At 44.6% G+C, this 12,844-nt stretch overlaps 1 protein-coding gene across 3 annotated transcripts in view; it reads right to left on the bottom strand.

Moving 5' to 3' along the window:
* Nucleotides 1–3,502: 3,502 nt before the first annotated feature.
* Nucleotides 3,503–12,844, bottom strand: part of lamc3 (laminin, gamma 3) — a 163,315-nt gene continuing 153,973 nt past the window's right edge. For 2 of the 3 annotated variants that reach the window (XM_083793995.1, XM_083793997.1), the window contains exons 23-28: nucleotides 11,998–12,150; nucleotides 9,835–9,937; nucleotides 8,671–8,873; nucleotides 7,983–8,126; nucleotides 6,499–6,598; nucleotides 3,503–3,833 (exon numbers count right to left, since the gene is read on the bottom strand). In XM_083793995.1, coding sequence (XP_083650121.1) covers nucleotides 3,571–3,833; nucleotides 6,499–6,598; nucleotides 7,983–8,126; nucleotides 8,671–8,873; nucleotides 9,835–9,937; nucleotides 11,998–12,150 — 966 coding nt within the window. In that variant the 3' untranslated portion in view covers nucleotides 3,503–3,570. The remainder of the gene's footprint in view (nucleotides 3,834–6,498; nucleotides 6,599–7,982; nucleotides 8,127–8,670; nucleotides 8,874–9,834; nucleotides 9,938–11,997; nucleotides 12,151–12,844) is intronic. The other variant, XM_083793996.1, reaches the window with a different exon arrangement.

The following is a 12,844-nucleotide window of genomic DNA, read 5'->3' as shown; positions in this document are numbered from 1 at the left end:
TGCAGGCCCCTCAAATATTTCCAAAACCAACCAGTTTAACCATTTCCTTTTAAGTGGCATTTTATAACCAAGTTCACAAAATTACAATATTTTCCTCTGAAATGTAGTTTTCAAAAGTATTGGAAATTGGATAGGCCTAAGTAACAGACAGACAGAGAAATAAAAATTCCTGGAATTTATAAATAAACTATAGTGAGTCAATCTTGAAAGTTGCTGTCAACCTTTTTCATATCTAGGCCCATTATTTATTCAGCATTTGAGCCACGGACCACCATGGCGTCTTTAGCTTGGCCTTACATGGAGGATGGAGATGTGAGCTGTATGTACAGCACAACATAGGGGTGACAGGTCAACGCAGTCCTGGGATGAGAGCTGCATATCAGAGATGTTAAATTATTAAAGATACACCATCCACTAGAGGCAAAATGGTACACAGATCCTACAAATGGTCAGGAGTTTCAGGCTGTGATGCCCCAAAATAATCATATTTGAACTGGACTGAACCCCAACAATTGGGGGGTCTCAAGTGTTTGTCAGGGAACCTGACAAACACTTGGACATGTAGGAGTTCGATGTAGTTTGAAAATCGGTTCCACAGATAAATATTGTAAAAATAGACCATCTACAAGCTCACAACGTACATAGTCTATTTTCACAATGCCGCTTTCTTATATTATTTGACAATTTGGTCAATGTTTGACCAATTATTTTATAGTATTGATTGTTGATTACTTTTGATGCAGTAACAGGCTGTGTTATTTTTTTATTCTCTCTTTTCTTTTGTCTTAAAAGTCACTTAACTGTCATCTGGGGACCCAGGAAAAAATAATTTGGGCGACCGTCTGAAGTCGCGAACGCTACATCCCACAAGTGTGTTTTGCTGGGACAGAGAAAGGTCGATAAGTCGATTTTCTCCTGATTTGTCTCCCTGAGAAAAGCCATTTTAGTGTAAAAGTCTTGGGGTCCAACATGTAGTTCAGTGACCATGGGGCTAAAAACAATGGTTCAGAAGGTGTTCACGTTCACCCTTTCATTGGAAATAACAGACTTGAACCTGCTTCCAGTCTCCTAAAAAATGTGGCCACCTACGGTACTTAAACCGGAGATGGCACGTCTTTTTCTTTTGTTTCTGTCTTGGGCTGCCCATTGCATAGCCTGGCGGCAGCCAGGTCGATATGGTCCTGGGATGTGAGCTGCATGTAGTATAACCTGTGTTGCGTGACAGGTCTAGGTACGTCTGGCACGTGAGCTGCATTGTGAAAGATACCGGACCTCCATACTACTGGCTGTGTGTGTGTGTGTATGTGTGTGTGTGTGTGTAGGTTCATTGGGTTCATTTGGGATTATGATGAACCTAATCAACTACATTTTGATTGGTGTTGAAAGAACGCGACTGACAGTGTTACAATGTGTGTTTATTGGTATAAGGGAATCACAATCAATGAGTGACAGAATATGTTACTGAATCCATCTTTGTATAGGCCTACTTATATATTGCAATACCTGAAAGACAAAATTAATAAAGACAGAGGATTTCCAGTATATTGCAAAGTGATTGTTTGAAACCCTAATATCACTTCTCTATTTTCCTCTCTCTCTCTCTCACACACACACACACACACACACACACACACACACACACACACACACACACACACACACACACACACACACACACACACACACACACACACACACACACACACACACACACACACACACACACACACACACACACACACACACACACAAGTAAAGATTATTATTTCACAATAGTCGTACTGCGGTTCCGTTCATTTAAATAATCCCATTCATTGATTGCAACCACATTATCTGGTCTTCACTCAGAGCTGTTGTGAATACAGAAACCTGTACTTCTTACAGCACATGAACGTGATGATGAATATGTCTCGTGACAACTCCCTGCATGGTTATTAAACGACAACATATACAGCAATAACTACATTAGGCAGGCGAGGCGCGGAACGAAAAAACGAAGGCACTGTCGATGTCTGTCAGGGTCTATGTCTCTAATGTCCACAAGACTGAGGCGATCAGGTTTGAGTACACATCTTTATGTACATTTGATATTGAATTTATTTTACACTTTCCCTTTCTTGTGATTCTCCCTTTGTTAACTGCAGTTTCGTGGAAGCTTGTATGGAAAAATAGTGTCACCCACTCTTGCACCGGTTAACCCATTCAAACCGGCAAGGCATCTACGTCAATTTGTTTGAGCACCACTGATATAGTTTTTCAGAAGAAACAGGATTTAGAAGACATTTGTAGAAGTAAAGTACATTTACTTAAGCACTGTACTTAAGTATAATTTTGAGGTATGTACTTTACTTGAGTATTTCCAATTTCTACTCAGATCCAAATATTGTACTTTTACTCCACTATATTTATTTGAAAACTTTAGTTACTATGGGGTCCATACAATTTCGTTTCATTTGAAAAAAGCTGATCTACAGAAGATCAATAGATTGTAGATCTGCTATGTGGAGCTTGTACTTTTAGTTTTGGTAATTGAAGTACATTTTAATGCCAATACTTTTGTACATTTACATTTTGAATTCCGGACTTTTACTTGTAATTTCTACATTGCACTATTGATACTTTTACTTAAGTAGAAAAAAAGTTAGTACTTTTTCCACCACTGGAGGTAACAATACACCAGAAGTGTACGCATTATAATGAAACAGAGAAGCTGCTCAGAGGAGGTATAGACCCAGTGTGAGAATAACTAACAGAGGTCGTACGCTGACCGAAAGGCTGACCTGAACAGCTGAGGCCAACACACCGCTAATTGTTAATTAAGGCCCGGCTGATGATTGATTGATTGATTCTTTATTGCAGACTCAGGGGAATCCATATCACAGTACAGAACAGCAACACAATAGATAAGAAGATGATGAGAAAGAGCTCAAGTGTATATTGAACGTGTCAGTTTAAGAGAAGCACTCGCAACAACTTTAAACCCTAGCTGGCCTGCTGCACACAAAAAGAAAAAGAATCAGCGTTTTTCTTTAAACTTTGACAGAGCACTCTGGCAGCTCGGAATGGTTAGTTATTATCCATAGTTTAATTAAACTTCTGATGTTGTTGGTAATATGGCGGTGCAAGATAAGGGGGGGAGAGAAGGGGAATTTACAATCGAGGAAGGAGGAGGATGTAAATAATGGCAGACAAAGAGGAAAAGTCTGTACTGATGTATCCAAGCGTGTGTGTGCCGTTTTTGAGTAACTTTTCCAACACTGCCAGGAACATTAAAAACCCTCTAGACTTAGTAAACTGGACCTGAGTTGGCTCTGTACACTTGGACCTATCTCTGTTTACCATTTACACACCAAATCGCTTCGCCAAGGGGGGGCTAATGTTCCCCCCAGAATATGGATGCTGGGAGGTTTCAAGTGGTTATACTGACCTAACGTTGTCGATTCAATAAAGTAATTCTTTACCAAAAGAATGGTGTGCGGGCCCTACCTCCTTCCAGGTTTCAAGTGGTTGCCACCCAGTATGTACACACGCCCGCCCGCCCCCACCCATAGTACCCCCCCCCGGTCTAGTCTAGCCTTTGCCCGTTCCTGTGGCTTGGGGGCAGGACTGCGGTAGGTTCAGGGTGATGTCCTTGAGACTGTCCCTCTCCTCTCTGATGTCTCTGATGTCCTGCTCCAGGGCGCCCAGGCGGCTCTGCTGCTCCTTGGCCGCCAGGCGCAGCTTCTGGATCTTCCATCCCAGCCCGGGGCTCTCCACGCTGCCTCGGAGCATGGTCAGCCGCCGCTCCGTCTCGTTCAGCACGCGGTCAAAGCGCTCCAACGGCACCGTCTCATCTGGGGACGGGCCACAGGAAGAGAGGATAGTGTTGATTTAGGGGCACCGTCTCATCTGCGGACGGGCCACAGGAAGAGAGGATAGTGTTACGCCGGGACAACGCTCCACACGTCCCAAACTCTTCTCCCTTCTGGCTCCAAAACTGTGGAATGCACTTCCCATTGCAGTCAGAACAGCAGCATCACTCCCAATCTTCCGCCGTAGTCTGAAAACCCACCTTTTCAGACTCCATCATGGCCCATAGCACTTACCCTACCCCCATAGATAGCATTTCTGTAGACTTAGATAGCATTTGATACAGACTTATAGCATGTTATGTAGACAGCACTATAATTGCATTGTATATAGTCACAGCACGTAGTACATATGTATAGCATAGTAGTATATATATATATAGTTTATATGTATAGTCTCATAATATAGATATTCCACTGTTACTTTCTTAGCTTACGCATGTTTCATGATAAATGCTTTTTTGTGATGTATTCCCATGCTTTTTGTTCTTGCTTAATGTAAGTCGCTCTGGATTAAGAGCGTCTGCTAAATGCCTAAATTGTAAATTGTAAATTGTTGATTTAGGGGCACCGTCTCATCTGGGGACGGGCCACAGGAAGAGAGGATAGTGTTGATTTAGGGGCACCGTCTCATCTGGGGACGGGCCACAGGAAGAGAGGATAGTGTTGATTTAGGGGCACCGTCTCCTCTGGGGACGGGCCACAGGAAGAGAGGATAGTGTTGATTTGGTCAAAGCGCTCCAGGGGCACCGTCTCATCTGGGGACGGGCCACAGGAAGAGAGGATAGTGTTGATTTCGATTTTTTTTTGTGTCGACTACCTTTTTTGACTGAGGAAAACTAAACGGAAACTAAATGAAAACTAAGCTATGATGACTAAGACTAAATATATTGACAATTTCGTCAACAAATAAAAACTAAAATGTTAGGGGCGACTGTGGCTCAAGAGGTAGAGCAGGTCCTCCAATGATCCATGGGTCGGCGGTTCGAATCCCGGCTCCTCCTGTCTACATGTTGAAGTGTCCTTGGGCAAGACACTGAACCCCAAATTGCTCCCGATGTGCTGGTTGGTACCTTGCATGGCTTCCGCCGCAATCGGTGTATGAATGTGTGTGTGAATGGGTGAATGTAATGCACAATCTATGTAAAGCGCCTTGGATAAAGGCGCTGCTATATAAATGCACCATTTACCAGTTAGGGACTAGTGGACAAGAGATTCATATAAGTCATTTTACACTTGGTTGCATGCTGAAATATATAGCCGATCTAGAAGCTCACAACACGTTGCAGTGCGGCACATTGTGAGCTTGTAGATCGGCTATTTTCAGCAAGTGTAAAATCAGCCATTACGACGGCATCAAGGCCCACCAAAATAAATTGTCGCTACAAACTGCTTTGATGTGGTGGTGTGAGAATGTAGATAAAAGCTTTGCAACAATATAGTGTGATCAGCCAGATCTTTGTTAAGGTCACTATGATTAGAAATGCTTAGAGAAACTCACATCACTCAAATCAATAGACTGTATAAACATTACGCAGCCTATATTGATTTGATCATTATGATCACAAGCAGAGTAACCTTTTGACTACTAAAGATGAAAGTTCCCTCCCTTTTACAGCACATTAATAAGCGTTGGAAATTATTCATCGTGAACTTGGAACTTGTATGATTGCATCGGCAAATTCTACACTCTGCTGTATCATTTCAACCGACTTGGATTGTAAGACAAGTACAGGCTTCTGGGACCGATTAACTGGTGACATTTTGGCCTTTTCATGCTGAAACATGACCGTGGGGATGAAACAGTGGCGCAGGGATTTCCATACTAAATGAGGCATTGAAAGAGGAGCAGAGACTCTTTATTGCATGGGTTGACATTTTAGGCTTCACTAAAGGACTGAAAACACACCATGAAAAATCCTCCAGGGGCTCTAACCTCTCAAGGGCTAGATTCTAGGCCCATTCTAAAAGCGCCTTCTAAATACTGAACTAAGTTTTCTGAACGTTCTCATGCCAAGGACATCCAAATTAAACACTTTGATTTTACTCTTTGATTTTACTCAACAATGTGATGATACAGGTGACAAACAATGAGCAAACACCGGTTACAATAAACTGAATGTTTTACCCTGCAAGTCTGTGTGTATATCATTTCATTTGTGCATCATCGTGAAACATTGATATCATTGTGAATCATGAATAAGTTGTGAATGCATTCATCAACATTGACACTTATATATATAGGACCTGTCTGCCCCACTACCCACAGTCACTTCAGTTGCTTCCACACCGGCCGGTGGTCTAAATTAATAGTTGGATGCCTCTGTGTGGTGTGTGCGTGCATGCAATGTCCTTAATCAGAGTGTGTGTGTGTGTATAGGTATGAATCCGACACGTTTCTTCAAGTACTTCCTGGAATAGTTTGTTTAGAATATCCATCTTTTTCCCAACTCATAGCGACTGGTGAGACTAAAAACAAACAGGGGGGGACCAAAACAAAGCGACGCCGAAAAAGCCATCCTGGCTGTCTGTCTGTCTAGACTGGATCACACAGGCCATTTAGAAACACAGACCAGGCTTTCCTCCCAGGTGGAAAGTCTGGGGTCGCGAGGTTAGGGTATCATGTGGCTATCAAGAAAATGGTACCTACCTATCTTATTGATGAGCTCAGTCAGTGTATTAGAATAGGCTTCTAAACGGAGTTTGGCAGCTTCCATGTCCTCCTTCACGCTGGTCAGGGACACGTCAGGCTGTTGGGGAGAAGAAGACACAAACCATTATGTCCAGTTAGACATCATCTGCATACATCTGACAGATTGTATGCAGCTTTGCATCGGTGAATTATCTCCCAACAATGACCAGTTAGCCAGACATTATCCCTTACCCCTTACTAATGGCACTCCTGCACTGCCTACAGAACTGGAAAACAACAAGGGAGCAGAAATCAGCATGCGTAGCAGCTGGCGTACCTCAGAGGTGTGTGGGTGAGTGCGTACCTAAGAAGTGGTGTGGGTGTGTGTACCTCAGAGGTGGTGTGGGTGTGTGTACCTAAGAAGTGGTGTGGGTGTGTGTACCTCAGAGGTGGTGTGGGTGTGTGCGTACCTCAGAGGTGGTGTGGGTGTGTGCGTACCTCAGAGGTGGTGTGGGTGTGTGCGTACCTCAGAGGTGTGTGGGTGTGTGTACCTCAGAGGTGGTGTGGGTGTGTGTACCTCAGAGGTGGTGTGGGTGTGTGTACCTCAGAGGTGGTGTGGGTGTGTGTACCTCAGAGGTGTGTGGGTGTGTGCGTACCTCAGAGGTGGTGTGTGTGTGTGTGTACCTCAGAGGTGTGTGGGTGTGTGTACCTCAGAGGTGGTGTGGGTGTGTGTACCTCAGAGGTGTGTGGGTGTGTGCGTACCTCAGAGGTGGTGTGTGTGTGTGTGTACCTCAGAGGTGTGTGTGTGTGCGTACCTCAGAGGTGGTGTGGGTGTGTGTACCTCAGAGGTGGTGTGGGTGTGTGTACCTAAGAAGTGGTGTGGGTGTGTGCGTACCTCAGAGGTGGTGTGGGTGTGTGCGTACCTCAGAGGTGTGTGGGTGTGCGTACCTCAGAGGTGGTGTGGGTGTGTGCGTACCTCAGAGGTGGTGTGGGTGTGTGTGTACCTCAGAGGTGTGTGGGTGTGTGTACCTCAGAGGTGGTGTGGGTGTGTGCGTACCTCAGAGGTGGTGTGGGTGTGTGTACCTAAGAAGTGGTGTGGGTGTGTGCGTACCTCAGAGGTGGTGTGGGTGTGTGCGTACCTCAGAGGTGTGTGGGTGTGTGCGTACCTCAGAGGTGGTGTGGGTGTGTGCGTACCTCAGAGGTGGTGTGGGTGTGTGCGTACCTCAGAGGTGGTGTGGGTGTGTGCGTACCTCAGAGGTGGTGTGGGTGTGTGCGTACCTCAGAGGTGGTGTGGGTGTGTGCGTACCTCAGAGGTGGTGTGGGTGTGTGCGTACCTCAGAGGTGGTGTGGGTGTGTGTGTACCTCAGAGGTGGTGTGGGTGTGTGCGTACCTCAGAGGTGGTGTGGGTGTGTGTGTACCTCAGAGGTGGTGTGGGTGTGTGCGTACCTCAGAGGTGGTGTGGGTGTGTGCGTACATCAGAGGTGGTGTGGGTGTGTGCGTACCTCAGAGGTGGTGTGGGTGTGTGCGTGGGCCTTGGTCCGGTCCTCCTGTTCAGCCAGCTGCTGGAGAGTCTGCTCCACCTGGGAGCGGAGCTGACCGGACGCTGTCCTGGTGAGCTTGGCTTGAGTCAGAGTGGCCTTGGAGTCCTGGACACAAACATGTAGCAGACTAGAGCGGTGCCCGTTGGACGGTTGGAGCCTCTAGAGCGGTGCCCGTTGGGCACTGGCCTACTTGGAACGATGTAAGTTGGCAATGAATGCCCTACCCAGAAATTATGTCTGTGTCCCTTTTATGCCCGGCCATATATGGAGTTCTTTGTCAGGAATGCCCAAATATGGAGTCTATGCTGTCAGAATGATGTCAGAACAGACCAGCTATATGGACACTGGGCAGGGGCCCTGTCCAGAGCCCGGGCAGAGGACTTTTTGGGGTGATTCTGGACAACCGTGGGTCCGACCGACTCAACACCGGGCACTGCACCCCCGGTGGTGGGGTGGAACGCGTGTGTCGAATTTGAAGTCGGTGGGGCGAACGGTTCTCGAGTTATGTGGATTACAGACGTACAGAGACTTTGTGCATTTATAGTTAGATGGTGGAATGACAATTCAAACGGTACGCATGCACACACACATGACCCTCTGTCTCTCTTTCTCTCTCGCGCACACACACACACCCCCCCACACCCCCTACCTTTGCCACAGTGTGCGCGGTGCGCTCCGCCTCCATGCTGGTGTTGCTGGAGATGCCGGTGCTCTCCAGCACTGGCGTGAGCATCTTGTCCATCTGCCTGACCTTCTTCCGGACGTCCGCCAGCACCTTCTCCTCCAGAGGCCTCTCCTTCTTCAGCGCAGTCTTGGTCTGGGCCTGGCGGCGAGGCCACTCCCTCTGCATGTCTGCATGGCGTTGAGGTGGACAGAAACGTTCCATTTAGTCATAGGGTATACTTACTTTTATTACCCCTTTTTCAAGGGTTGGATTGGGGGTAAGTCCCTGCGACATGCTAGCGTCATGTCCAGGGGGTGTACTTGTACATCAAGCTGCCTCACGCTACAGAAACAGGAGATAGGCTCCTGCCCTATGGGCCTCATGGCTCGGAAAGGCTACTTATACTTACTTACTTTTAGACGGGCAACGATTAACATCGTTTGAAATGTTTTACTTTTAGTCTAATTTGAATTGACTAAATATCATAAGATTCGGCAGGCAGGCTCAATAACCACTCAGTTACGGCCTATAAGCAATAGGCCTAATATGTCAAAAATGTAATTACCTTTTTTTTGGTATTCAGACAGCCAGGAATGGGTAAAACGCTCCCAAAGAATGTATTACCCATTGCTGCTGTCTTAATAAAAAAATAAAACATAAAAGTCATTAAATGTTTGACATATACCTACTGTAATTTATTTTTATTTGTATTATTATTATTATTGTCTTTATTTATTTTTTAATTATTTTATACATATTATTTTGTATTATTATTATTATTTGTTTGCATACTTCTATTAGTCTTCTATTATGTCTATGTATATTTGTATGTGCCTTTTATTTCATATGGTGCAAGATACCGGGGTTGTGGCTCTTTCAGAGCGGGAACTCTGGGGGGAGGGGAGGGAAAAAAGGGGGAAAAAAATGTTAAAAAAATAATATTTTCGTGTGAACATTAATAAAAAAAACTTTGATCAAAATGTTTGACATATTATTGCTTGCTTATAGCTACAGTAAGTCTTTGCTGCTTTCAGTGTCAACACAATGATGAGAAAGCATTGGAATGTAACACCACGTTCTATTATATTACGGTATCATCCTTTCATGTTCCATTTGGGCTGGAGTGGAATGGCTCCGTTTTGCCCTCACCTGTCAGCTCCCTGTGCAGTCGGACGGTTTCCGACTCCACCTCTTTAGCCGCCACCACGGATGACAAGGCCATGACCTCTGCCCCCTGAGCACGAGCTTTCAGCTTCAGAGACACACACAGACAGCATTATTGAGGACATGAGGATGATACACAACCTCGGGGTCAACAGTTAGCCACAATAGTGTGTGCATGTGTGTGCACTTCCCATTGCAGTCAGAACTGCAGCATCACTCCCAATCTTCCACCGTAGTCTGAAAACCCACCTTTTCAGACTCCATCATGGCCAACAGCACTTACCCCACCCCCTTAGATAGCATTTCTGTAGACTTAGATAGCATTTGATACAGACTTATAGCATGTTATGTAGACAGCACTATAATTGCATTGTATGTAGTCATAGCACGTCATAGTACATATGTATAGCATAGTAGTATATTTGTATAGTTTATATGTATAGTTTCATTATATAGATATTCCACTTTCTTAGCTTACGCATGTTTCATGATAAATGCTTTTTATGTGATGTATTCCCATGCTTTTTTGTTCTTGCTTAATGTAAGTCGCTCTGGATTAAGAGCGTCTGCTAAATGCCTAAATTGTAAATTGTAAATTGTGTGTGTGTGTGTGTGTGTGTGTGTGTGTGTGTGTGTGTGTGTGAGTGCATACACATGTGTCCTGTCTTACACCGTCTCCCACTCGGCTTTCCAATCTATCTCACTGTATATACAGTCATAGGGACATGGATGGATAACCCACTTTTCCTTTACAAGCATGAAATATGAAATTAATAGTTCTGCTGATTTTATTACTTTTAAAGTTGGCCCTCTCTACTGCACATTACTCGCACAGCTCTTCAAAGGCAGGCAGGTTGGCGTTCTTTCACACGGCACGCTATCAAACGGGTTATCCCTATTCAAGTTCTCTCTGCGAATTCCTGAAGAGTTGAGTCAGTAAGAGATGCAAGCTTTTTAACAACATGTAACGCATTGATGTGAGGTGCAGAAATATCCTGCATATGAAGGAGGAGGATAACAAAGCCATAAATATCCATTGCTATTTTTTCATCATGCAATGTATGTATATTGGACTTATTATATAAACCAGTCAGGTGGAAACCTGACTGGTTTCCAATAATGTTACTTTTCAGGATTCTAATTCAAGCTCAAAACCTGACGCTTCGTGTCACATCTTGAGCTTGTGGATCTGCTACTTTTTATATTTTAAATATAAAAGGCTTCCTTCCGACAACCATGATATTTAATTTGACTGTGCCTTCCTGTTCCTTTCTTCTCTATTCCAACTCTTCCTTTAACTGCAAATAAGACTACACCTGTAGTTGTGATGACTGATGAGACAATAAATGTGATTCTAATTCTGAAGCAGGAGCCAAGGAGAGGAGTTGTTTGAAAACTAAAATAGGATCATAGTCAAGGACCACGGTGGTGAGCCTGGGCAAAATCATAGGATCATAGTCAAGGACCACGGTGGTGAGCCTGGACAAAATCATAGGATCATAGTCAAGGACCACGGTGGTGAGCCTGGGCAAAATCATAGGATCATAGTCAAGGACCACGGTGGTGAGCCTGGACAAAATCATAGGATCATAGTCAAGGACCACGGTGGTGAGCCTGGACAAAATCATAGGATCATAGTCAAGGACCACGGTGGTGAGCCTGGACAAAATCATAGGATCATAGTCAAGGACCACGGTGGTGAGCCTGGACAAAATCATAGGATCAAACTTCAAAGTCAAGGACCACGGTAGTGACCCTGGGCAAAATCAACGTGGTTTAACACATTGACTACCAGGTATTACTTCATTCATAAAATTAATTATTCTGCCACTGCCACGGTCTTTTCAGTGCAGGCCCTTATTTTGAAGGCCAACTGGTCCCGGTCCGTGAACCGGAAGTAAACAAAGGCCACGCGATCGTATGTACAGTACTGTACTTTCACCCCAAATCTTTCATTTGTAACCGTGAACATCAGTTCTTTATGGGCCGTTGAATAAATTTTTACCAAAAACGCCTATTAATGTGGTGTACGTGCGTGGGTGGAGTGAGTGTGTGTGCGTGGGTGGAGTGAGTGTGCGTGCGTGGGAGGAGTGTGTGTGCGTGTGTGGGTGGAGTGAGTGTGCGTGTGTGCATGACTGATGCGATCACCTTGTGGATGTCATGGTCCATCTCCAGGTTCCTGCTGGCAGTCTGAATGAGAGGATCCATCTCCTCTCGGATCTTGCTGACCAGCTCCTCCTTGGCCTGAACATGCAGGGTCAGCTCGGACGTCCTTCTGAGCAGATCCTCACCCTGCTGCTGCTGCAGCAGAGCAGGAGACAACTGTTATGTCTCCATCAGTCACATTATATTCCAGTGCTTCTCAAACCGTTTCATGTCAAGTAGTGTTGATAATGACAGCAAATTTCAAATTAGTTTTAGTCATAGTCTTTTGAATACATTTTCATTTAGTCACATTTGAGTCTAGTTTTAGTTGACTGAATATCATAACATTTTAGTCGACTAAATCTATTTATTTCGGTGGGCCTTGATGGCGTCGTAATAGTGTTAGTCATCCTAGCTTAGTTTTTATTTTGTATTTATTCAGGTTCCTCAGTGAAAATAGGTAGTCGGCGGGCCTTTTCTGTTGACGCCCACTGTGGACGCCCACATTGATGTGTATTTGGCCGCCATCTGAAAGGAATTCTAAATTATTCAAAACATTTTCAAATTTAGCAGGTGTACATGGTCACAGCTTGTCCCTTTCGTTTTAGCACAATTTACTGTTAAGGAATTCCAGTTATTTACGGACATTAAATCTAATTTGGACACAAATACCCGCATAACCTTTGTTTGGTCTTTCATGCACAACACACATTATATAACCAGCTTAACCAAATATCCTTTTCAGAAATGGATTTCGAAGTGGAAGTCGGATTTCTTAAAGCACAAAATCTGTTCCAGCTTCACCCAGTGGATGGCTGCTCATATGGTTCCAGGAGGCGAACCAGTGACC

This window comes from Protomyctophum parallelum (assembly GCF_964188405.1).
Source record: "Protomyctophum parallelum genome assembly, chromosome: 21".
Lineage (NCBI taxonomy): Eukaryota > Metazoa > Chordata > Actinopteri > Myctophiformes > Myctophidae > Protomyctophum > Protomyctophum parallelum.
This window is presented reverse-complemented; position numbering and strand designations above follow the sequence as displayed.